This window comes from Megalobrama amblycephala, linkage group LG5 (genome assembly GCF_018812025.1).
Source record: "Megalobrama amblycephala isolate DHTTF-2021 linkage group LG5, ASM1881202v1, whole genome shotgun sequence".
NCBI lineage: Eukaryota > Metazoa > Chordata > Actinopteri > Cypriniformes > Xenocyprididae > Megalobrama > Megalobrama amblycephala.
Genome location: NC_063048.1, coordinates 8514413 through 8541445, shown reverse-complemented (window position 1 = coordinate 8541445; position 27033 = coordinate 8514413). Strand labels below are relative to the sequence as shown.

Here is a 27033-nt window from a genome sequence, read left to right as displayed (position 1 = left end):
CAAATAAAATATGGGAATTAGATATGTATACATTCATATGCCTGTATATAAGTCAGAGTTCATCTCATCCAACCTCTCATCTAATAGCTTAAGAGCTAAGAGCTGACACAACCATTATTTTAAGCTTTGCAAAGTTTGTTAAACACATGATCGCATAATTAACAATCACACTGAGGTGTCTTGCAATGTTACACACAGTTCATTTACCATGTGTTTCCAAATAAAACATTTTGCATGTTTTTGTATAGTAAAAAGTATAGAAAAATACTAGCTGTACTACTTTATTAATGTGTATTAAATTGGACGTGAACCAGTTACAATAACTGAAAAACAGATTCCGGTCACACTTTAGTTTAGGGTCCATTTCTCAATATTAACTACGACTTTTCCCTCACTAACCTCCTATTTACTGCTTATTAATAGTTAATGTAGTTGTTAAGTTAAGGTATTGGATTAAGTCAAGGGTCTCAAACTCAAATTGGCTTATTTCTCATTTACTTCAAATTTCATTACTAAAATATTTTTGCCATACTTAACAAAAAATGTAAACAGCAGTGTCTCTATCATTGTGACATACAGTATTAGTTTTTAACAGTTAGTGCAAATATTTTCCCTTACTTTATTTTAGCTTAAATAACATCAAAATCTTGCACTTAACAACACTGTACTGAACAAAAGCAATCCCTGAATACATTTGTACACTATTCTGTTTCTTTCCAGACACCTGCAGCGCTTCTGCTCACACAGCTGAGCCACATTTGTCCAAGATGCCGTTTGAGCATCGGTAACGTATAGCATCGGACGCATTTCGGTGGTTTAAATAAACGCTTGTGACTTGCGTGAGTGCTTTTACTATGTTTTTACTCATAATAGAAAGCCACGCGGTCGCAACGTGCATGCGGTGCACTCGTTTTTCCAGGCGCACCTATGCCACGGCGAGATAAAACATCTCAACTTTTCAGAATGCCGCAACCTTCAGCCTTTCCTTAACAACATTGAAAGCTCAGCCAAACAGCTGATCATAGCTGTACAGGGTGGTTTTTATATCTCATATACATATATATGTCTAGTAGTAGAGCTAATGCAAGGACTGCAATGCAATTTTTCTTTGGAACGAAGGAGAAAGCAGCACGGCCGCTTATGTGACGCGATATGTGAATGGCCCTTTAGAACAGCGACTTTTTCTTTGCATATCAGACAGGTAGTGTTTCCATTAAACTCCATGAAAAAATACTGCAATGTCCGTCTTTCTTTAAACTGTGTTCCTCATCCACTTTCCTTTTCGGTTTGGAAAAAAACATCCTCAAAGTTTCATTTGCACTTTGCAGCCAAACAACAAATAAACTACGAAAGCCGCGAACCAGCTCTCGTCAAATCTGCGTGCTCTATGTTTTTTGGGTTTTTTTTAATAGAATCATGTCATTCTTTTGAATATGAAATATGGTATGAGACAACTAGAGAATAATAATACTAATAATAATTTAGATGGCCAGATTATGTTTTATTTTTGAGATCAGTTGCAGGCCGGGTGTAGTGAGGGGGGTGGTCGGCAGTTTGAGACCACTGGATTAAGGGATGTAGAATATGGTCATGCTGAATAAGGCTTTAATATGTGCTTTATAAGTACTAATAAACAGCCAATATCCTAGAGAAATACATACTAATAAGCAACTTTAATAGTGAGAAATGGACCCAAAACTAATGTGTTAGCCATATTGATATTTATCCATACTATAATGCCGAAATGTATTTTCTTGGACCCACTTTTTATAAGTTACTTATACTTTGTACTTACACAAAATAGTTGTAATATATGTCATGTCGTTATATTTAAAGTAGCTGTATGTAATTAAGTCAAGTCACCTTCATTTATATAGCGCTTTTTACAGTACAGATTGTTTCAAAGCAGCTTTACAGTGATAAAAGGAAAATTACGCAACAAAGTTTGTTTTGGCTGTACAGCAGCTCTAGAAGAAAATAGTGTCACTGGTCAGCTTGAGTAGTTCAATGTTAATTTAGTTCCATTGTTAAAATCATTAGTTATAAATTTAGAGCATTTCATCTATATACATTCATCTATATAATACTGTTGAATAGCAGGTGTCCCCAACTAACAACCCAGAGGCGACTAATTACAAAATGTATTTACAGTGTTGCCCTAAACCAACTCTTAAACTTTCCTCTAGCTTTAACCCTACCCATATCTCAACCTCAACAGCAGAAAATGTGAAATAATTTTGAAGAACAACATGTATGTACACAATACGTGCATTTTATCAAATGCTTACTTTTATAATGTAATTGCTTAGTAGTTAAAGACACCTAATATAAAGTGGCACATAAACCTTTAACAGATATTATGGGAAAAAAACAGTCTGACTTGCAAAACTCTCTTGTGTAACCAGTGCATGAAACCATGTTGCTCACTGATCATAAAAGATGCGTCGGAATTAGACAAAAGAAGAAAACCAACAATAAGCTGAGCCGTTTCAATGACACTGCAGAATGATTACTTTAAACCTTAGTGTTTTGACTTCAACTTTATAACATCAAATTTGACCCAACATCATAAATAAATGTAGCAACGCATGTGCTGTGATGTTCTTTCTATCAAAAACCTACCAGGCAAGTGCAGAAGCAACCAGGGTTCAAATCCAGCATGCAACTCCCTCTGAATAGCATTCACACTGCTTTCTGTTGATCACTTTTATAAATGACTGAGGCAGTACAGACAACAGTCCAGTTTGAGGAAGTCAGGGGGAAGGAAGTTTACGGGTGAGGTGTGACAAGTGTCAAATGTCTACAACAGTAAGTGTGAACGCATAACAAATAAAGAGAAAGTTGTTGTATGTGTATTTATATAATATATTTAGGTCATGTTTGATTAAAAGAAAAAACACTGCCTACACAACATCAGACTCTTATTTTTAGAAACAGATATCATCTGATGTTCAATACTGCAGCACTGCAGAGATGACAAACCAAGAACAAATACAATTTTTAATACTTTTTATATTAATTTTGCAGCATGTTAGCTTTAGTGCTGGATTGTGGACCTGAACAGAGAGAATCTGCTAGAATCTAACAGTGTGTTGAAAGAAGTATAACACTCACACAAAGTGGTACTCTTTTCTTACCAGCTGTCATGTAGATGTTTGCGGCGTGCTTCTATTTGCATCCGTTGCAACTACAAGAACCTTAAGAGCAGCACAGATATATATGAGCAGTGAACTCACGTGTGAGCAGTGAACCGGGCTGCTTATGTAAATTAGAAAGTGGTTAACAAACTACGTTCTCTTAGAAACTTAGGTCACACTTTAGTTTGGGGAACATGGCTTTTACCTCAAACTCCTAATTTACCGCTTTTAACCCTTTTAAGCCCTAAAGGCATTTTTAGAGTTGTTTTTTAGCAATGAGAGAACTATAGCAAAACTATAGCAAAGACAGTCAAAAGGTAGTAATCATTTGATAGAAATCTTTTTAAATTTTTAGAGATAAAAAAAGATTACATTTAGACATTCTCATACTGAGAAACTGCTGATAAAATACAAAAGATATGTAATTTTTTATTATAATTTTACATAAGAGGACAATTATTTTTTGATGAAGCTCTCCTACATGTGAGCTGCATCTGGATCATATTTTGTGGTGATAGCATAAAGAAATCAAAAGTTACAGCATTTGGAACCGAGGTAGCTTTTTTTGCATCCCTTGACGCCCCCTAATGGGCATTTTTAAAATCGTTCCTCAATGAGGAATATCTCGTGATCGATGCAAGAGATTATGGCCCTGTTTACACCTGGTATTAAGATGTGTTTTGGTCGATCGAGTAGACGAGTAGACGAGGCAGACACATACCCGTTTACACCTGGTGTTTTAATCCGTCTCTTTTGTCCACTTTCAACCACTTCTGTCCTGATTTCTTTGAGGGGAGGGTCTGGGCGGGTAAATGTATGGGTTTCTTCAGAAGTTTTGATATAATAGGTGAAATAACAAAGCGCAATTTGCATATGAACAAGACCGGGGACTACAGTCAAACATACAGAGAGCATCAGGTTTCATTTCTGCTCTGACAAACGCAAGACTGCATTGAAAACAGTAAGTACATGTTAGAAAACAGAAATGTTTAGAGAACATTGTGCTAAGTACATTTTTTGTCTTCAAACCAAATTTATGGCTTTAGCCGGCGAAGTTTAAATCCTGTCTGGCTAGCGCATTTCCCATAATGTTTATTGTGTCAGTAGGCAGAGAGGAGGTGGTCTTTTGTGTCTGTTTGAACATATTCGGCCACATGAGCATCTACACTACGAACACAATCCGGTCGAATGTGTTTTCGACTATCTCTGGAAGTGGTTGAAAGTGGACAAGCTCAAAACTTTTTACACCCATTTACACCTGCTTTTAGTGTCGTCCACTTGTGATCCGACGGACCAAAACACATCTAAATACCAGGTAGAAACAGGGCCCATGTTAATTTTGGACTCATTTTAATCAGAAGTATCCACTGTAAGTAATGATGTGCCATTTTCTACGATCTATGCATGCTTCATGAAGTTCATGAAGTGAAAACGCCACATGAAAGCTACAACTGATTTTAGTTAGCGCCTGTGGGGTTTTCTATGTCATAACTTCATGAGGCATATCTCTTTATCAACGCTTTGGATTATGCTGATTTTGGACTTTGCATGAGAATCTGCTGTAAATAATGATGCTATTTTCCACAATCGGAGCATGTTTCATGAAGTTAAAATGGGACATAAATGCAGCATCCGTATATAGTCAAAGTCGTTTGTCGTTTAGTCAAAGCCCAAAACAATAATGCTTGTTGTATTCTACACCGTGAGACCTTTCAAATGACATATAACACATGATTAGCTGAGCTGTATGATGTTTTTGACACATTGCAGTACACAGTACAAAAAAGCATTTACTAAACTGTGAAAAAAAAAAAAAAAACCATTTATTTATCAGCAAAAAACTTAATTAGGAGTTAATAAAATTGTATCCATTGTAAGGTTCAGACTCTAAGCTTTCAAATGACACCTATTTTGTGTTGATCAAGGCAGGAGATTTGAAAAATATGATTATACATTTTTTTGTAGCTAGGTGGCGCCCACGGGCGGTACACTCAGATTTAGACTCAGCACTCGTTAAGAGTTGATGAAAATGGTGAAAATGCATTAAAAAGCTGAGTTTCTAAGCTTTAAAATTATACCTATGTGTTACTCGTGACAGTGCTTAGTCATTTGATTATGAATGTTTTTCGCGGGGGTGGTGTACCGCCGGTGGTACACTTAAGGGGTTAATATTTAGTAAGGTAGTTGTTGTAGTTGTTAAGGTTATTGAGTAAGATTAAGAGATGTAGAATAAGGTCATGCAGAATAAGGCATAAATATCTGCTAAATAAGTACTAATAAACAGCCAACATCCCAGTAATATGCATTCTAATAAGCAACTAGTTAATAGTGAAATTAGGACCCTAAAGTGTTACCGAAATTTGTTTTTACAAAGTACACGTGATAGCTTCAAGTTAACATGAGTTTACAACCCAATTTATTTCTTAAATGTGATGTATGTCTGAGCAAAACTAGAGGGAGATAAAAGTATAAATGTAGGTTGGGACTTGACTTTGACCATTGAGAATGGACTGAATCATGTAAAGTGGTCTCTATATGACAGATTTGTGTGGAGGTTATTAATGATGTTGGCAGCACTTAATTTTATATTCCTGTTCTGCATGTACATGCTAGGTACTTAATTACAATAACTGGGTAATCCCTTGGTACTAACCATGACCTAACCATAAACCTATGTTAAGTCCATGTATTTACTTCACTTCACACGTTCCACTCTGTCTAGCCTTTCAAAGTTTTGTTATTGAGCACTGAAATCACTGTGTGTGAATACATTAATGTGCTGACACAAAAATTGAGCTGCACTCAGACATCAAACATTTTTCAGGAACATGTGTACATATGTGTTCTTCTCTACCTGTTGAGGACTTGGCTCTTTGGTGGTTTTGGAGGTTATCCCTACGCAGAGACTTTCTGTTTACAGTGTCTGAACTGCGGCGAATGGAGGGCGGATGGCGTTTCACGGTCAGTTGCAGACTCTGATCGTTGAATAAAGTCTGTATCAGAGCCAGGTCCAGAGAAGACACCTCACAACCGTTCAGAACCACGATCTCGTCACCGGGCCTCAGACCTATCAATGATATAAAACAACAGGAATGAAGGAAATGTGATACGTGAAAAAACCGGTGTCTTCACTACAGAGGATCCTTTGTTCTTTGTTCAAATATCTAAAATATTTTTTTCTAACATATCCAATCAGCATAACCTACATAAACTCAGAGATAAAAGCAAATGTACCTTCGCTGAAAGCAAGCCCATCAGGGAGAACTTCACTGACAACGATACGGCTGTTTTTGAGGTTGTCTACATAGCCTGTAACAGCAAAGCCTTGAGGACAAGAAAGAAAAAAAAACTGTGAGAAACGGTACGTATCATAAAGTGCCATCAATCCCCATGAGCTTAAAAACAGCCACTTACCAAAGTCACCAGTTAGACTGGGTCTAGACATGTGCAGAGTGTAGACGTTCAGTTGGCAGACCTCCAATTCGTCATATGACTAGGGTGACAAAGACGTGTAGGTAAGTGCACAATCATGCAGTTCACCAGCTTTAGACTTTTAAGAACCGGGCCGTTATCCAGCTATTGAACATTAAGCTTTGCCATCATCAATATCTTACCAAGTTCTGCAGAAGCTCAACAGCTGAAGGTGTCGATACCTCCATCATGTCTCCATCACATCTTCTCAGCCTTAAACAGTGCAGGCTGGGGTCCAGGCCCATGAGCTAAGAGAGGGAAATCTATCTTAAGTTTCAGCCCTTTCCACATACAACATTTAAAACATACAGCATCAAGACATACTGCACCAAGTTGTACAGTATGAGGATGGCACTAGCAACACCAAGGTCATGGGTTCGATTCCCATGGAAAGCAAACTGATAAGATGTGTGCCTTCAATGCAATGTAAGTTTTTGGATAAAAGCGTCTGGCAATTATGTAAATGTGAGGAGGGCAACATTTTATGTTCATAACAACTAAATCATTTGATTTCAGATCAGTTGGAATATAGCGCTGAAATGTAGGTATGTTTTTTGTTATATAAAAAAAAATAAAAAGAGCAGTGTGAACTAGAGGTCTTCTCGGGTCCTAAAATCTGTAGCTGACCCAAACTGACCCGAACCCAACGTGCATAATAATTTTTTTTTTTTTTAAAGAAAAAAAAAGAAAAGAAAAACCCAATCCGAGGCAGACCCGAAGAAATTATACCCGAGTCCGACTCAAATGGACCCGAAGTCAGTCACAAAAATCCTGCTAAATGATTTGACCGCTGCTCCATTACTTTCATTACTTATTTTTTTATTACTTTATATTATTATACTTTATATATTTATATTACTGTCTGCCTGTTGGATACAAGTTATTTCTGAGTTCTGCTTTGAATTATGGATTTGGATTTGCTAGTGTTGTCTACAACGCTATTTACCTCATCTCCGGCGAAGGACTTCTGCATACAAACACACACACACACACACACACACACACACACACACACACACACACACACCTGCATGAACACGCAGTGTAATGAAGCAAGTTACTTTTCCTGATGGATCTTATACTATAGGATTTCTGTATGCGAGGTTACAAACGTTTGTTCCTTTTCTAGGTGCGTTTCTCAAAAATGCACTTGACATGAATGCATAAGTACGTGCTGAAGTGCTGAAACCTCATTGCCAATCCCTCGTCACTGTAACCTCAATACGCCCTATAACTTTTGGCATAATGTTATTTACCTGACCAACAGATGATTAAATTTGATTTTAATCCATGCTGACGGCACTCGCTGAAACGGTAGGCAAAAATGGAGCAGCTGAGCAACCCTGCGTAAAGTCTATTGCATGTAGAAGCACGGATTCAGAGAGTACTTAAAAAAAGTGAGATAACATTATCATAGAAATGTTATAAATGATAAAATTTTTGTTAAATGCCTGACAGAGTCTTCTCGGGTCTGTTCAAATATCGAACAGCACATTTATTTTAAATTACCCGAGGCCACTGATACCGAACCCGACCCGTGTCAGAGGCACGCAAAGTTTTTTGGACCCGAACCCGCTCGGGTCTCGGGTTTTTGGATCCAAGAGAACACGTGAAGACCTCTAGTGTGAACACTCTTCAGAACATCTACTTTTTTCAGTGAATGGGTCAACTACACTACCGTTTAAAAATTTGGGGTCTGTAAGATTTAAAATAATAATAATACTTTTATTTAGCAAGATTGCATTAATTTGTACAAAAGTGACAGTAAAGTTATTATGGATTCCACAAATTTTAAGCAGCACAACTGTTTTTAATACTGATAAGAATAAGAAATGTTTTTTAAGCAGCAAATCAGCATATAGAGGGTATGCATGTGACATCACTGTTGGCCGGAGCGACTGCGGTTACGCCCACTGAGTGGCAAAAATACAGCATTGGTTATCAATGTGAATTCCGCGGAAAACACAAAACACATCCAAAACTGGAAAGAGCTGCGACTGATTGACTGATTGACTGAAAATCTGAGGTATATTTTTACAGAATGTAGAAAGCTACAGAAAAGAGAAGCAAATGGATCACTGCAATTCACAGAAACAGCTGGACTCCAGGCAGAGAAACATGGATTTGCAGTTGTCATTTTGTGTCAATATGTTGGATATTGGGGTAAAATCATACCGTATGTATTGTATTGTTATATTGTGTTGACACATCATCAATTAAATATTTAGCATCTTATATTCTGCATAATTGGGTGTTTTTAAATAAACACTGACAAAAACTATACAAGTTTTAGGGCTGGACGATATGACGAAATATATAACATTGATACAAGTGATCACTCCGATTTAGACCTACCTATATTGTAGTTATATAAAGCGTTCACAGGCCGATTTGCTTTATGTATTTCCCCGGCGTTGACATCAGGCACATATAAATGTCAGGAAACACGATTCCTGGTTGCATGCCAATATCCATGGATTAGGTTTCTTTGACATGTCATAAGGAACACTTTTGAGCCGAACCTTTAGTGTAATCGTTTGTTTTACACACGTTTTCGCAGTTTCCTCTATTAAATCCAGTCATGCAGCAGGTTCTTTTGCCACTCAGTCCAGCTGAGGAGCGCGCTTTCGGCGGGAAAGTGACGTTGATGCATACCCTCTATTAGAATGATTTCTGAAGGATCATGTGACACTAAAGACTGGAGTAATGATGCTGAAAATTCAGATTTGATCACAGGAATATATTACATTTTAAAATATATTACAATAGAAAACAGTTATTTTAAAAGATCACATTTATGTGTCTTTAACTTTTATATACTTAATGTCAAAAAAATGTATTGTGTGTTACACGTATTCAGATGTGTTTGTTCTTAGTTTTCATGGACTGCAGTTACGCCCAGTGGCAAAAATACAACATTGGTTTTTAGTGTAAATGCCAGGAAAACACACAAAACACATCTAAAACTGGAAAGAGCTGTGCGATTGACTGTACAGATAGATCTGACGAACTTGTGGTTCGTGTTTGTGTTTCTTTACACCTTATGTATTTATCTGAGTTTACTTTATTATAAAAAAAGACATTTCGTATTGGAACCTGTGGACTTTCATGTTCACCTTCTTCATTTTTGTGACATTGTGTTCATGTTGTATTGAAAAACCCTTGCTGCTATTGAGGTGGGATGCGGGTAAGGTTAGGGGCAGGTTTGGTGGTTTGGGTAAGTTTAGGGGTGGGTTAATGAGTAAGGAAAGGGTCGACAGTGTCAATAGCTGTAATTACAGAAATTTATAATAGATGTAATTACATGTAGGTTTTTTAAATAGAAGTAAAATGTAAAAACATGTACACAAAAAAAAATGCACTGTATCAAATTATTAATTTAAATGTTAGTACATAGGTACAATAAAACAAAAGACAATATAAAGTGGGTTTTAAATTTTAACAGTATTTCACAATAATACTGTTTTTACTGTATGTTTAATCAAATTTTAAGAGACTTCTTTCAAAGAAAAGGTAAAAAAAAATTGTACAGACAATTTTTAATGGTAGTGCATGTGTATTCATAGAAATAAACTGACTGTGTGAAATTAAACTGTGTGAGAAAAGTCAGTTGCTGAAGAAATGTCAGCCAGCTGTCACAGATTTCAGACTAAGACAGCTGTCATGCAGAGGGCATAATGTCATCTATTAATGAATTTCCCTAGATGTTGTCTTTCATAATGTCATCCAAAGCATCAGATAAAGGAGTAAAGTATACAACCACAATAGTGTGTCTGCGTGTGATTCAAACAAATCAAAATGGGTGTAATGGTAAATCAAGGCAATTAATCTGAGCACTATGTTTATTTTTCTTTTTGAATGCACTGATCTTACCCTGCAGGTCTCAGCCAAGACATCCATGACAGTGTGATGACTTTTCAGAAGAACCATAACACTCTGGTAATTTGGCATATAGACGCATGTTGTGTTTTCCTGGCTGCAATCCCACTGGCTGCCTTCAGGTGGCATGATTGAGTAAACATTAGCCAAACTACCCAACCGCTGTGAAAGAAAACAAAGAGGAGGGTGTCAATGATGAACAATTTTCATCAGGTCAATACAAAGACTTTCTGAAAATCACTTTATTCCCTGGTTAGTCAATTAGTTACCTATTAATAATAAACTTTATTTATATAGTTGAGTGTTTAAAGATGCATTTTATAGGATTTCCTTATAAATCCTACACTATAAAATTATCTGATCTAGATACATTTATAGCTTTTTAGTAACCAAGGGATTTATAGGCAAGCATAAGCACTTATAAATTCAAAGACTATCTAAAACTAAAGCACGACACTGTTCCATGACTCATAAGCATGACGTTCAGTGGCTTCGTTCTGTGCTTGTTCAAGGATGTGTCACTAAAAAACAAAACACACCATGGTTCTTTCATTGGGGATTAAGTCGGAAACAAACATGAGAAAACGCCAGAGAAAATGTGTCACGTCTCAGTTCCACAGGTACAGACCGTCCACACATCCCACTCAATGAAGTAATGGTCTTTTTTAGCAAGGGAAAGACAGTTACCAGTTGTATAACCCTCTGTTTGTCCAGCGAGGGGTGTGAATGAAGCCCTGACCAGCAGCATTCATTTAACACAGTAACGGTCAACTTTCCAACAGAGCAGCCAAGGGCAACCGCCCAGTGTACACTCCTCAGTGTGTGTGGCTCTCAGCACCAGAGCCTTGAATTCAGACTTTCCTCTACAAAATGGGAAAAATCATTTATGGAGGCTAACCTCCACCCGGAACATGCTAAAGATGGAATGATGAAGACACTTGCTGTCGAGAATAACCACAGTCTCTTAGCAACATCAGTGTGTTGGTCACCATGGATTACTGAAGTGGCATACAGTGAGGATCCACGGACAGTGCTTTAGAGCCGCACAAGAAATCACAAATTTTACACGTTTCTCATTCCATAGAACATGTTCATTTGAAAAGAGACAGGAAACTATATAAATAAACTGATGTGAACAAGATTAGACACTTTATCTCCTCATGGGACACATAGAGGCGATGGTCATATAATTAGAACATCATCAAAAAGTTGATGTCTTTCACTAATTCCATTCAAAAAGTGAAACTTTTATATTATATTCATTCATTACATACAGACTGATATATTTCAAATGTTTATTTCTTTTAATTTTGATGATTATAACTGACAACTAAGGAAAATCCCAAATTCAGTATCTCAGAAAATTAGAATATTACTTAAGACCAATACAAAGAAAGGATTTTTAGAAATCTTGGCCAACTGAAAAGTATGAACATGAAAAGTATGAGCATGTACAGCACTCAATACTTAGTTGGGGCTCCTTTTGCCTGAATTACTGCAGCAATGCGGCGTGGTATGGAGTCGATCAGTCTGTGGCACTGCTCAGGTGTTATGAGAGCCCAGGGTGCTCTGATAGTGGCCTTCAGCTCTTCTGCATTGTTGGGACGCATCTTCCTCTTCACAATACCCCATAGATTTTCTATGGGGTTAAGGTCAGGCGAGTTTGCTGGCCAATTAAGAACAGGGATACCATGGTCCTTAAACCAGGTACTGGTAGCTTTGGCACTGTGTGCAGGTGCCAAGTCCTGTTGGAAAATGAAATCTGCATCTCCATAAAGAGTGGCCTGACACAAGGAATGCGACAGCTGAAACCCATGTCTTGCATACGTCTGTGCGTAGTGGTTCTTGAAGCACTGACTCCAGCTGCAGTACACTCTTTGTGAATCTCCCCCACATTTTTGAATGGGTTTTGTTTCACAATCCTCTCCAGGGTGCGGTTATCCCTATTGCTTGTACACTTTTTTCTACCACATCTTTTCCTTCCCTTCACCTATCTATTAATGTGCTTGGACACAGAGCTCTGTGAACAGCCAGCCTCTTTTGCAATGACCTTTTGTGTCTTGCCCTCCTTGTGCAAGGAGTCAATGGTCATCTTTTGGACAACCATTGTCAAGTCAGCAGTCTTCCCCATGATTGTGTAGCCTACAGAACTAGACTGAGAGACCAATTTAAAGGCCTTTGCAGGTGTTTTGAGTTAATTAGCTGATTAGAGTGTGGCACCAGGTGTCTTCAATATTGAACCTTTTCACAATATTCTAATTTTCTGAGATACTGAATTTGGGATTTTCCTTAGTTGTCAGTTATAATCATCAAAATTAAAAGAAATAAACATTTGAAATATATCAGTCTGTGTGTAATGAATGAATATAATATACAAGTTTCTCTTTTTGAATGGAATTAGTGAAATAAATCAACTTTTTGATGATATTCTAATTATATGACCAGCACCTGTACTGTCTCAGTTCCGGACAAGTGTCCTTATAGTGAAACACAATCCCTATCAAAATTTGACTATCAATTAGCTACAATCAGGGCTTGACATTAACTTACCAGCCAATGTTTCTAGTGGTTTTCCAAAGTTACTAGCCACTCAGCATTTTCACTGGCCACAATTTTGACATCAATACCATGGGGGAAAACTGCCATATTTTTAATATATAATAATTTGTCAGCAGGTTTATTAGGCTGCTGTCACTTTAAGCCCTGACGCACAGATCAATTATACTGTTACACATGCGTTTTCTTTCTCATCTGTTTATGTTCACTTAAAACATAACCGACTGTGTTTACATGAATACTCGCCAAGACTGCCATTTTTACATTATTTTGTTCATTTGACAGTTTAAGTGCAATAAGCAGCTAAAAAGAATTCAATTTAGTACTGAGAGGCGGCTTTATGTGCATGCAAGATCTAATCTTAGCCTAGATAAATGCACTCTATTATTTGGCACATATCCAAGTGTTTGTGTGGAGAGCGCACTTACTGCATGACACTGGAGACGCCGGTGCGATCACTTGAATTTAACTTAAAATACTCTGTCATTTTTGATCATACAGATAAGAATAATCCAACATTCAAAAATGTAAATGCTATTTACAGTTTGCTTTTATTTCCGAACTAAATAAAATAACAACAAAACATGCTTTTGTAAAGTAATAAAAACAAAAAGGATTCGCTTTCTGCCATCTCGGTCTCTGTGAACTTGAGCGCGTCACAAAAATGAACTTAAACTCAGCATATACTTGCCTCACAGACATGAGAAATATATCTATGGAAAGCATATTTTTAAATTAACAGACCCAAATCTAAGACAAATATTCTCAGATTACGTAATCCGTATGATATGTACATATAGGCGCATCCTTTCTGCGGAGATGAACACACTAAACACTAGTTTATCAATAAATTATTAAAATGTTCAGACAGTCTCTTTGTTTATTTGACTGTTTAAGTGCAATAAGCAGCTAAAAAGAATTAGTACTGATAATTTAGTACTGAGAGGTGGTTTTATGTGTGCACAAGATCTGCAGGAATGAGTAAAATTTAGGGCTGCTCCCTAATAGTCGACTAATAGTTAGTTGATGAGATGAGACTTTAGTTGACCAAAATTGGTATTAGTCGGTTAGTCGCAGAAAAAAAAACCTCCACAGGAAGTGTTGAAATCACACAGTCTGTGACAGCGAACAGAAGGAAATCCAAACATTCACCTATCATTCATCGACCTCAAATATGGCTTATCACTTGAAGCATGTAAATAGTAGCAACTTTACAAGTCCACTTGCTCTAATGTTAACCTAGATAAATAAGCGCTATTATATGGCACATATCCAAGTGTTTGTGTGGAGAGTGCGCTTACTACATGAAATACAGGCGCCGGTGCGATCACTTGCATTTAACTTAAAATACTCTGTCATTTTTGGTCATACAGATAAGAATAATCCAACATTAAAAACTGTAAATGGTTTGCTTTTATTTCTGTAAACTAACAATAACAACAAAACATTGTGCTTTTGTAAAACAATGAAAACAAAATGGGTGTGCTTTCTGCTGTCTCCGTCTCAAGTGAACCTGAATGCGAAACTCAGCATATTCTTGCCTCACAGACAGTCTCTTTTTTCACACCACATTTATAATTACGTTTGCCGGTGTGCTTAAAGGCTCATTACAATGATTTATATGGTTTATTAATATTAATGCACAATTAGTCGATTAAATGCTTGAACGAACGACTACTAGTCAACTAGAAAAAACATTTAGTCAAGGTCAGCCCTAGTAAAATTATTTGCAATATGCGCATTATTGTTGAAATTCAAGCCCTGTAACAGCAACAATATTCATCCAGAGCAAATGAAACGAGTGAGGGGAGGCGGGTCTGTGTTTCAACTCGCTGTCGGAGAGATGAGAGAGAGAGAAAGAGCAGCTGGTATTGTGTATCTATTCTGCGAAAAATGAATATTGTGAGTGTTTCATATATTTCAATATCGATATGTATCGATTTTTTTTTTGACAGCACTACATTGCACTTAGTTTATTTCAGGTGCCTTTTTAAAAGACTACAATTGAAAAATGTATATATTATATATGAAATCCACCACATTTGGCGGGTTGGTGGGAGTTAATGTCAAGTTCTGGCTACAATCTTTTTTTTAGATATATATTATACGGTGAACAAAAAGACATTACTAATATAAGTATAACTGTACTTTTAACATTTAACCCAGGAAAATATAGCTTTTTCTAGTGCCAGAGTTTTGACATACCTTAAAATTACAAGGAGGAATGGTACTGAGATGTCCTCCACCATCACTGTCAAAGACCTAAAAACAAGAAGGAAAAAAATTTATCACTCACAGTGTCATTAAACTCTTAGTCATATTTTGTGAGACAGAACAGAGCCATGGTTACAAACACTGCAGCAGACAAACTATCATTTCGTTGCTAAATAAAACCTCAGCAAAGCAAATTTCCTCTAGTGAATCTATTTTGATCTTGAACAAAAGCTTTGAGGCCTCACTGGAAATAAAGAGCATTAGAATGGTTAGTATGATGAACAGTCATGCAGTCTCTTACAGTTCAGGTCATTGTTTTACAGGCACAAGGTTGCTTTTTAAAATATTCACCCTCTGGAACAGTTCTTCAACCTCCATCCACTTTGGTGGACAAAAATATTGTTAGCCTTTATAATAGATTACTTGTGATGTTCCTCATTTAAGTTTCTTTGGATAAAAGCGTCCCTCCCTGACGTGGTTATATACATTTTAGATTTTTCCCCTGAGGCCCATTTATAATGTTAGTTTTTCTGCATCTTTTTCCTCTTCTTGAGCCTTAGAAACAGACAGGGTGTTTCGCCTTGCTGATTTGCCTTGAAGACCTGTAAACAACCTCTCTGCATGTGAAATGAGAAACTTTTGAGGCTCTTTCACATCAAGCGTGATGAAAATGTTGATGGAGCGAATGAATGTAGTTCACCCAAAAATGAAAATTATCCCATGATTTACTCACCCTCAAGCTATCCTAGAACTATCTTTTTTCCAAGTTATATCAAAAATATTCTGGTTCTTCCAAGCTTTATAAAGGGCATGAGATTTTGAAGCCCAAAAAAGTGCATCCACCATAAAAGTAATCCATACAGCTCCAGGGGATTAATAAAGGGCTTCTGAAGAAGATGCGTTTTTGTAAGAAAATTATCTATATTTATAACTTTACAAACTAGAATCACTTTTTTGGGCTTCAAAATATTGGTTACTATTCACTCCCATTATAAAGCTTGGAAGAGCCAGAATATTTTTAACTCAGATTGTGTTTGACTGAAAGAAGTAAGTCATATACATCTAGGATGGCTTGAGGGTGAGTGAATCATGGGATAATATTCATTTTTGGGTAATATTCACAAGTTGAAAATCTTAGAAATACCAACTTAAATTTAATTCCACACGACATACACTACAGTTAAAAATGTACTGTTTTTGAAAGAATGCTCACTAGTGAACAGCCCTAGAGTTGGGACTGACTCGAGCACAGGAACTGTGATCCTCGTTGTTGACACTGTTATCTGAAGTGTCCAAAGTATTGCTCAAGTATTCACTCATTCTCTAATCCCTAAATAGTGCACGGCAGTTAAAAGCTGTCAGGATCTGTGGCTGTAGTAAGTGGACAACGACAGAGAATTCAACACAAAGAGTTTAACAACAAAAACACGCAAGAGTAAACAACGTAGAAACACAACCACAACAACATAAACGACACACCAAACAAGGAACAGAAGGAGCTGAGGGCTTAAATATACAGGGATAATATCAACATAACATGAAACAGGTGTGTAACTTAATTAGTAACCATGGAAACAAACTGGCAATGAGAACTCAGGCAAACAGAAAACAGGGTAAATGAAACTAAACAGAACATGATTGTTACAAATGCACTATATCTGATCGAAATGAAGCGAGGAATTTGGACACTGATGTATTAAACTAATCATAAAAACTCACATCAAGAATAAACATCAAAAAGTGTACACTATTTTATGTATATTTTTTATTTTTCTGTATCTTGAACTCTCCCATCCAATCAGCTTATTGTGCCAAAGACAAGAGATGATTGTGGGTGCTCAGCGCCATCATCTGACCATTATAATGAGATATATTAATCAAGGAATACATTGTTTCTCGTTTATTTTAATTCTGAAAATAAGACTAGACATTTAACTTTGTAAAATAGGTATTGGCAACAAAAGTGTTATAGGCTACTCATAATTTCAAGGTAATGTTATCTCTAAATTGGAATAAAGGGAATTTAATTTTTGTTTTTATCAGGGGAAAAAAGTATTTATTTATTGTGTAATAAAGACTGCAAATCTTGTATTCTATTCCTGACCCTGTTTAGTAAATGGAGTCGAGGAGTCAATTCCACTGACTCCTGGAAACAAACATCTCTAACACTCACTGAGGCTTCTTTTATTTTATTAAATCTATATTAAGGACAGTAATATTGTGCTACAAAACTATACAGTAACTGCTGTCTATTTTAATACATTTTTTAAAAATGTAATTCATGCAAAGCTGAATTTTCAGCATCATTACTCCAGTCTTCAGTGTCACATGATCCTTCAGAAATCATTCTAATATGCTGATTTGGTGATCATGAAACAACATTTTCCATGTAGAAAACCGTTGTGCTGCTAAATATTATATTTTTTTCAGGACTCAAAGAACAGCATTTATTTGAAATAGAAATCTTTTGTAATATTATGTCACTTTTGATCAACTTAATGTAGGTATTTATTTCTTTTAATAAAATTAAACAATAAAATGTAATTAAACTAAACTACTGTCTAAATTTTTAAACAGTAGTGTATATATACAAATATATAACTGTCAAACCCAAGGTTAACCAGGATTAACGTCAAGGACAAGTAACTAATTATTTGCTAATTACTGAAAACAATCGTGGGCTAAACGATTGATTGATGTTCTCAGAACTAAGTGAGAGACACAGAGGGGGAAAAGAGACAAAAAAGACACTTTGACTTAATGTCTACCACAGCGTTCTTAGCAAAAGGTTGAACTGTTTAATATTTAGCAGCTAGCATAGGGCTCTTATAGCAACCATCTGTGTGTCGCTGCGGGGAAGAGTATAGCAGGCTGCAATTTACCACATATGGCTTTTAATAATTCATAATACATTTCTCCCTCTGTCTGTCTCCACACCTCTGCCTTCTGTGCTGTGAAATTAAATTGGGGCTCGTTAGCCAAGCTGGCTGGATCTCCCATTACACGACACATGTCAGGGAGGGACAGAGACTCCAAGTGATTGGACACTTTTTTCACATTTCTCTACTGGATGCTACTGAGATGTTACTGGGATTCATTTACTGACAGAAATGAGAAATTTGACTTTTTAATAATAATAATAATAATAATAATAATAAGGTTTGAAATTTGCCTCCTGGAATTGGTTTTCAGTGGCATTTTTTTACTGTAAGGTTGAACATATAACAACATGTTCATTTATGTCAATTGCTTCAGTTTAATCATTTTTAAATGGTCACTGCAGTGTGTCAACCCTTAATTATACAGGCAAAAATATTCTGAAATATATTTGTCTTCAGTTTAGGGTCCAATTTTTGCTTCAATAAACTCCTAATTACGGCTTATTAATAGTTAGGTAGTTGTAAAGTTTAGGAATTGGGTAGGATTAAGGGATGTAGAATATGGTCATGCAGAATAAAGCATTAATATGTGCTTTATTAGTACTAATAAACAGCCAATATCCTAGTAATATGCATGTTAAAAAGCAACTAGTTAATAGTGAGAATTTACGGAAGAGGATTAGGGCCAAGCAATAATAAAAAAATAAAACCATCTCGAGATTAAAGTTGTTAAATTTCGAGAAAAAAAAACGTTAAGTTTCGAGAAAAAAGTCAAAATAAAATGTTGAGAATAAACTTGTTAAATTACGAGAAAAAACTCGTTAAATTTCAAGAAAAAAGTCGAGATAAAATGTTGCGAATAAACTCGTTAAATTACGAGAAAAAAAACGTTACATTTCGAGAAAAAGGTCGACATAAAATGTTGAGAATAAACTCATTAAATTACAAGAATAAACTCAATTCCGAGGAAAAAAGTCGTTAAATTATGTGAAAAAAAGGACAAATAAAATGTTGAGAATAACACACTCGATGTGTGTCATACGGAAGAGGTAGTGTCGTGTTCGTTGCATAGAGGACATGACGGAGTTGGATGACTTAGTGAAGCTTTATTTTAAACTGCATTATTGCCGCACACATTATACAAAGTCCTCATTCAATAAGATACATGAATTAAGTCAAAGTTCACTCACTCCTCGTTCAGAAAGGGCATTGATGGACCACTGAAACACATGCAGCAGATGCTAATGAATGTAGCCAAGGCTATAATATGATTTACATCTCACAGTGTTCTCGAAATGTAACGACTTTTTTTCTCGAAATGTAACAACTTTTTTCTCGTAATTTAATTATTTTATTCTCAACATTTTATCTCGACATTATTCTTGAAATTTAATGACTTTTTTCTCATAATATAACGAATTTGTTCTCGTAATTTAATGAATTTGTTCTCATAATTTAACGAATTTGTTCTCGTAATTTAACGACTTTTTTCTCATAATTTAATGAGTTTATTCTCAACATTTTATCTTGACTTTTTTCCTTGAAATTTAACGACTTTTTTTTTTTATAATTTAACGAATTTGTTCTCGTAATTTAATGACTTTTTTCTTGTAATTTAATGACTGTATTCTCAACATTTTATCTCGACCTTTTTCTCGAAATTTAATGAGTTTTTTCTTGAAATTTAACAACTTTAATCTCGAATGGTTTTATTTTTTTATTATTGCTTGGCCCTAATCCTCTTCCGTAAGAATTGGACCCTAAATTAAAGTGTTACAAATTTATTAAATGTCAGAAAACATATAATTATTTAACACATCTGGCAGTTTGGAGAGGAAGATCATTGCTTCTAAATATGCAATACAATCTGTGAATAAGATCATAAGTAATAATTTGATGATTTTGATTTCTAGAGGCTGCAGCAATCTAATCCCAAACAACCTTCCAGTTACTATCTTTACGAACATTCCAGGTCATTGCTCCATAAAAAGCAATTAAGACATTTATAGGAACATTCAAATATATTATCATGTTATTTGGAGATTCTAGTCGATGTAGAGCCAGTTTGGTTCACCAAAGTACTCCTAATGCACTTTTATTTGATCATTTTCAATGATATTTTTTAATATTGATTTTTTGTTTTTGAATAACATTTTTTTCCCCCACTGAGCTCAATGCAATACATTCTGAAATTGATTTATCTGAGAAGCATATAGGCGATTTTGCTTTAGAAGTTGGCCAAAATGAGCCACATCTATTTTTTATGTTCTAAATTATGAATTATTGTGAGAAACTCACAATTGTAGAATAAAAAGTCAGAACTGCAAGATATAAACTCACAATTGTGAGAAATAAAGTCAGAATCATGAGCTAAAAAGTCGCAATTACCTTTTTTATTTTATATTCAGTGGCGGAAACAAGCTTCCATACACTTCAGAGGCAGCCAAAATCAAAACTTAAAATGGACTGAATAAAGCTTTCTATGAACATGACGTGAGATGTCGTGCTGACCGACATGTGCATGAATTACGGTCACACGCTCAGAGCAATATCGTAAGTTACTGCATAATACATTTTTAACAAGCAGAGTAATACAGTATCACGATACACAAAGTCTCACTTTTAGCTACAATATGTCTTCTGACTATGACTAGTATTTTGAAGGACAAAAACATGAACTTGAACATTGGCTTTACATCATCAAGTCAGCAGTCACTTTGGCGCGAGGCCCTGTGAGGTCGCACACTTGGCGCAGCCCTTGCAGCAGCTCTTCCTTGAAATGTTTTCTAGCTAGGTAGCTCACTAGGTTTTGGAATAAAGCTATTGCAGGCAGGTCAGCAAGGGGTTGATCTTCAGAAGCATCTATATTTCTACGAGGAGCCATGCTATACTAGCTGTGATCCAGCAAACTCGTATCCCTTACCTGAGGAAGACCACTGTAAGAACAGCAGCTCAAATCAACGAATTCCTTTTCACAGGGACAAAATGAAAAGACAAAAATGAGGGATTTCCATTTTTATACAGACTAAAATGGCTTACTGGGTAGTAAAGAAGTGCAACAGACTCAACAAAACAAGCATTAGTTGCTTATTTTGCTGCCACTTTTTATTCCAAACAACACACAGTACTCTAATTGTAGAGACAGTCCCCCTGCAACAACCTGCTATTAAATGTCTTGCTCAAGGGCACGGTCGTGACAGGAAATCCATAAAATTCTCCGGCTCATGGGTCACCCCTCTTTGGCTTTAAACAAACGGCCCAGTGCAGTTCCTTAACTGCCAATTTACCACCATTATTAGCACAGTGCGATAACATCTCAACAGGGAGCAACGTCATCAGCTTCATCGAGGTCTCAAGGCTTCACACTTGGTAACCAGATATGAAACCCTACATCCTAAAATAGCCCTCTTATTATCTTGCTGCATTTCTGAGAAAGGAGGTGGAGATGGAAGAACGAACAACATTTTTAATCCTGTCAGCTCGGTAATTACTACCTTTAGAGAGTCTTTATTTATCAAAGTCCTGTTATTTTGCACCTGTGGGAGGAATTTCCCACCAGCATGATGCATGAGTTTTGAAACATGAAAGGTAGGAAAAATTGATATGCAAATGTACTTCCCAAGCGTTTGTGTCACGGCACACGGTCACGACTGGTTAAATCAGACAGAGTGAGTGCAGTACCTGAGAGACAGAAGGCTTTTTTTCATGTCCTCGCTTGGTAAGAGTATCCAGGCCCTTGAGGGATGAAAAGACCCCTTTCTTACTGCGACCTCGCTGAGAGAGAGACAGAGAACGCTTTCGCATCGTGGCCTCGTCTCTGGAACAGATCTGTATCACAACAGAGAGATTGGCGGGAATGGTAACTAGGCAAATATTTCAGTTTTGGAAATGGCAATGTTGCAAATTAAACGGAGGAAATGGCATCCTCTTGCAATAATTCCAAAAATGCATTGGGAGTAGAGCACAAAAGTTTCGGAAATAAAAATCCCATTAATTGTCCTCTGAGAAATGAATTTTTAACAATAGCGTATAAATCTGTCACAACATCATTTAAAAAAGAACTAGACTACCCACAGTCCTGATCCATCAGAGAAGTCACCGTCTCCATGGAAATGAGAATCATGCCAAAAGAGCTCAGCAGCAACCACAGACTCCCATGAAACATTGCAAATGTCAATCAAGTCACTCTCCCTACACTCAACCAACTCAATATGTGAATATTTTGCAATAAAACTGCAAATATATTGTATTTTAATCTTATTATAAATGTCTATAAATCAATAGTTTTATATTAAACTGTGGTTTTGCTTCAAATCATGTACTGTATTGTTACTTATTGTTAATATAAGACAAGAATTTTTTCTTAGAAATACATCTGAAAAAACGGGATCTCATAAGGCAGGAACACACCAAGCCGAGGCCAACGAACTAGTGGCGAAAGCAGACTGCGGGGTTGGCTCACGTCGGCAGCGGCCAAGTAGCACGTCCGTTCTGCACCTGCGTGAGATGAAAAGCCTTTCCGAACCAGCGGGTGGCAGTAGCTGAACAGCCAATCAGAATGACCAGATGGCCCGACAGACCAACGAGCTCCAACGGCGATCCAACATTTCGAATCGGCCGAAAAAAAGGCGACGAAGACCAACTTCAGCCGACGGTGCGGAACACACTGAGAAAACTTAGTCGGCCGACGAACAAAAACTGCCAGACGGCCGACCGTCAGCTTGGTGTGTTCCTGCCTTTATATTCAGGGTCTAGACTTTTATATGTCAATAATACATCCGCAACAATAGGTGGCACCAAATATGCGTAAAACGAGCGCAAAAAAGAACAAGCACAAAAAAGAAAACGCTAACAGTCAAACAAAAGCTTACTGTTTATGGGGCCGTTCACACAGTTTTTCTATGTAAACACACACTAGATGGATGTGTATGGGGCCCTTCACATGTCGCGTCTAGAAACGCGTGGAAAAACCGCCATGCCGCTTTCTCCTCTTTTCAAAAGTGCTGAGCCGCGTTCTCCATGGAGACAAAGAAGTTTCAGCAAAGGATAAATGAATTTCCAGCCCTTGCATTAGCTCTACTACTAGATATATGGAGATGAGAAATAAAACCCTGCCCTGTACATCTATCTATGATCAGCTATTCGTCCATCTTGGCTGAGCTTTCAATGTTGTTACATGTCATGAGAAATCGAGTCCCCTCCAGGAATCGGGTCTCCTTTAGGACCCAGGTGGTAATGCCTGATAAAAAGTTGTTTTAACTTATTATAACATATTCCACTACTGTATGATGTTTATTACATTAAGTGTACAAACAACATGCTATAAATATAAAATTAATGTCTATTGCATATAAAACAAACTGGAAACACAACCATGCCTTTTTTTTTAAGGATAAGGATTATTGCAACATGCTATGTTCTGTAAAAGTAATTTAATATTAATTTTCCACAATAATAGCAATGTGGTAGAGTATTTAATATTACTATTATACATTTTTATTAAATTAATTGTCATGCTAAGTACACACAAACATTATTAATTTGAAATATGTAATTGGGAACTATATTGGAAGCAAAAAACATACCTAATGCAATATAAGATAAGCTATCAGGGTAATCGGGTAGATGTATGCTATGCTAGTACGTAAGCTAACTAAAAAAACACTAAGAATGAGAAATGCTTGAATTCACAACCTATAGCTTCAGTTATATACTAGTACATGAACCATGTAATTTAAAAGACATTAATGGTCATTATAAAGCTTTTTAAACTATATAAATCATAACATGATTTTGCAGAATTATAATCAGGTGCTAAAAATACTACCCGTTAAAAGTCCGTTGAACCAATGGGATCGCTCTGGGTCCTAAAGGAGACACGATTCCTGGGGGGACGCGATTTCTCACCACAACGGAAAGGCCAAAGTTGATCGGTTGGTTCTGTAAACACGTTCTGTATGAACAAGCCCTATGAGCCGTGTGACCGTCATGTTTGCGTGCTTCGCTGACGGGACCAAACTTTCCCCGTACGTGTTTTAAAACATAAGACGGTACCCAGATTTCAAAACACAATAAATTTCACTTCTGCTGTTAAAGGTGATAAAGAGGATTTTTTCGTCGACTGAGAATCCAAAGACTGTTACTGAGTTTTTGAAATGAGCGCATGCGTAAGAACAGCCCCATCCTTCACAGCTCATTTCAAAGGAACGCCTCCCAAAACTTGTGCACGAGTATTGGAACATGAGTGTTTACAACCGGCATTCGCTGTATCGTGTTTTTTGGATTCATTATGTCGGACTCACCGCAGGTGACTCATAATCTGCAGTTGTTACTCCTGTCTCCTGACAAAAACATTGCATGCGGCGCCTGTGGAGTGTGGAAAGTTACTGGAGCGTGCAGCCGCACTCGTCTCTCACAAGGAACGTCACGGCAGTGATTGACAAGCCAGAGGGCCAATCGTTTACGCGATGATCGCGTAAACGATTGGCTGATGTTTTTAAGGCCCTACCTCGTGCACAGATGATGTATATTAATATTTTTACTTTCAGTGCACCTAATAAATAGTCTTTTATCAGTAAGTAAAGACAGTTTCAAGTAATATTGCAAAAATGTATAAAACAAAACATCCTCTTTAGCTCCTTTAATGAAATTTTGGAAGGCTACATGGTTTTCACTATGAGATGATAGCCTAATTGTTATATAATTTAGATGGGCTACAGGTTATTTTTATGGTATGCCAAAAAGTGTTAATTTTAAATGTGATCATTGGTAAAGTTTACCAGTATTTAACATACTTTCAATACAAAAATTTAAATATGAAAAATATCAGATGAAAATTTTCAAACAAAAGCAATTTCTTTATAAAATACAAGATTTGGTCTTCAAAAAGTACATATTGAAAAGGCCGGAGGGGGCGTCTTATAATCAGGGTCTTCTTATGTTCGGAACAATTTGCAATGCTTCATGGGATGAGTAGTTAAATGCTTAGTACTGTAGTTCACAATATATATACCTTAGTCTTCCAATGGCATTGCTTCAAAACAAAGTTTGCCAAGTTGTGATTCAACTTTGAGATCTTTATGGAGAAAATGAGTTAGAAAAAATATTTCCGGAAGCACTAAAACAGTGGGCTGTAACTGTAGTGTTCAAGGCTACTAACCAGTGCGTGGAAGGAGGAGACGGAGAAGATTCCCAGACGGGCGAGTGCAGCTTTGGTTGGGCGGCTGGCCGTGGCGAGGAGGCTCTTGGGGTTGGGTAACTCGCTGCCTTGCAGACTGGCCAAGTAGCAGCGCATGCGGAAAAGGTCCATGTTGAAGCGCTCAAGATTCTGTTCCCACTGCTGGATCTGTCCGCAAATTAAAACAATGGTTTGTGAGGAAGAGCATCTCATCCACCAGTTAACAAACTTCCTTGGACAATGATCGTTTGTGGTCTATGGTGACACAAACAGCCTGAGGAATGATCTCTGTAACTGTAATTGCATTCAGATGTGAGAAGGGCATAAAGGGAGTTTTTTATTATACTTTGTAATAAAAACTCATAAGGGAAACAAATTGATTGAATGCTTTGCTCTTTTAACAAAACAGATGAAGGAATAAAAACATGCCAGGGACATTAGTCACAGTTCTATGAACATTATCAGTTTGCACATAGCTAGACAATTGATATGTCTGGTCAATATTGAAGCCAAGAAACACCCACTTAAACAGGAAGACTGACATGTAACATGACCAGGGTTTGTTTTGTTTTAATCTACCATAGGCCCTTTCTACACCATCTGAAAAGTCTATCTACACCAATAATTAACATTATTTTATATTGTCCAAGCAACTTGACGTTGCTTTTGTGTGTAGCCTGTATGCTTTGATTTGGGGTTTCAGCATCAATTTATACCACAGGTAATGGGTTTAGAGACAATGTGTCATTAAAGTTTCCTGGCTTTTGGTTTATACGGTGTTCCAAATTATTATGCAAGTAACATATCAGGAGAATTTCACTACAATAAACATTCAGATTTTAGTTTTTCAAAGAAAGTGTTTGTTTGTTTTATTACTCCAAATCTTTTTAGATAACTGTATCAATCTCAGACAGGTTTGTTAAATAGTTTGCCAGGTAAATGAAAACCCTACTTAAAGATGTTGTTCCACATTATTAAGCAAGTCACAGTTCTCATGCAATATGCGGAGGAAGAAAGATCTTACTGAAGATGAAAAGTATGAAATTGTGCAATGTTGTGCAAAAGGCATGAAAACAACTAATATTGTGTGAAAAGTGAATGTAAATTATCAAACTATCATAAGATTTGTGAGTGACTTAGAGCACAGCAGAACTTTTAAAGAAAGTTTGTCAAAAAAAATTAGATGTATTAAAAGGACAGCTATAAACAAAAGCTGGTGTTGAGCAGCAAACAGGTATTTGAAGCTGCTGGCGTCTAAAGAAGCTCTCCATGCAGGCTGGCATTTGTGCGTAAAGTTGCATTTCAGCTACCTCTAACCAAACCTCACAAAGAGAAACATTTTCAGTTGGTTTAGAAATACATGAAGACTCATTTTTAAATAGTTTTATTCACTGATGAATGCCGTACTACAATGGATGGTCTAGATGGATGGTGAATGGCCACCACGTTCCAACAGCAGGGAGCTGGCGGGTAATGATTTGGGCTGGAATATTGGGAAGTGAGATGGAAGGTCCCTTTAGGGTCTCTGAGGGTGTTGAAATAACTTCTGCAAGATATGTGGAGTTTATAACTGGCCAGCTTTGGTATAAAAAGAAGGATAACACCTTCTGAAATACAATGCACTATGCACTATCCCATGCTGCAAAAAAACACCACAGCAATAAAACTGTTTGAAAATGTATTTCTACACTCACTGTAAATGTTTCTCTTTGTGAGGTTT

At 36.7% G+C, this 27033-nt stretch overlaps 1 protein-coding gene across 9 annotated transcripts in view; it reads right to left on the bottom strand.

The window, feature by feature from the left end:
* Window positions 1-27033, bottom strand: part of tiam2a (TIAM Rac1 associated GEF 2a) — a 136257-nt gene that overhangs the window by 39558 nt on the left and 69666 nt on the right. For 6 of the 9 annotated variants that reach the window (XM_048190570.1, XM_048190567.1, XM_048190569.1 and 3 more), the window contains 9 exons: window positions 25296-25481; window positions 21818-21964; window positions 21060-21104; window positions 15249-15305; window positions 10482-10649; window positions 6752-6856; window positions 6552-6630; window positions 6372-6461; window positions 5992-6204 (listed from right to left, as the gene is read on the bottom strand). In XM_048190570.1, coding sequence (XP_048046527.1) covers window positions 5992-6204; window positions 6372-6461; window positions 6552-6630; window positions 6752-6856; window positions 10482-10649; window positions 15249-15305; window positions 21060-21104; window positions 21818-21964; window positions 25296-25481 — 1090 coding nt within the window. Of the gene's footprint in view, window positions 1-2622; window positions 2718-5991; window positions 6205-6371; window positions 6462-6551; window positions 6631-6751; window positions 6857-10481; window positions 10650-15248; window positions 15306-21059; window positions 21105-21817; window positions 21965-25295; window positions 25482-27033 lie in introns of those variants that run through there. The other 3 variants (XM_048190573.1, XM_048190575.1, XM_048190576.1) reach the window with 3 other exon arrangements.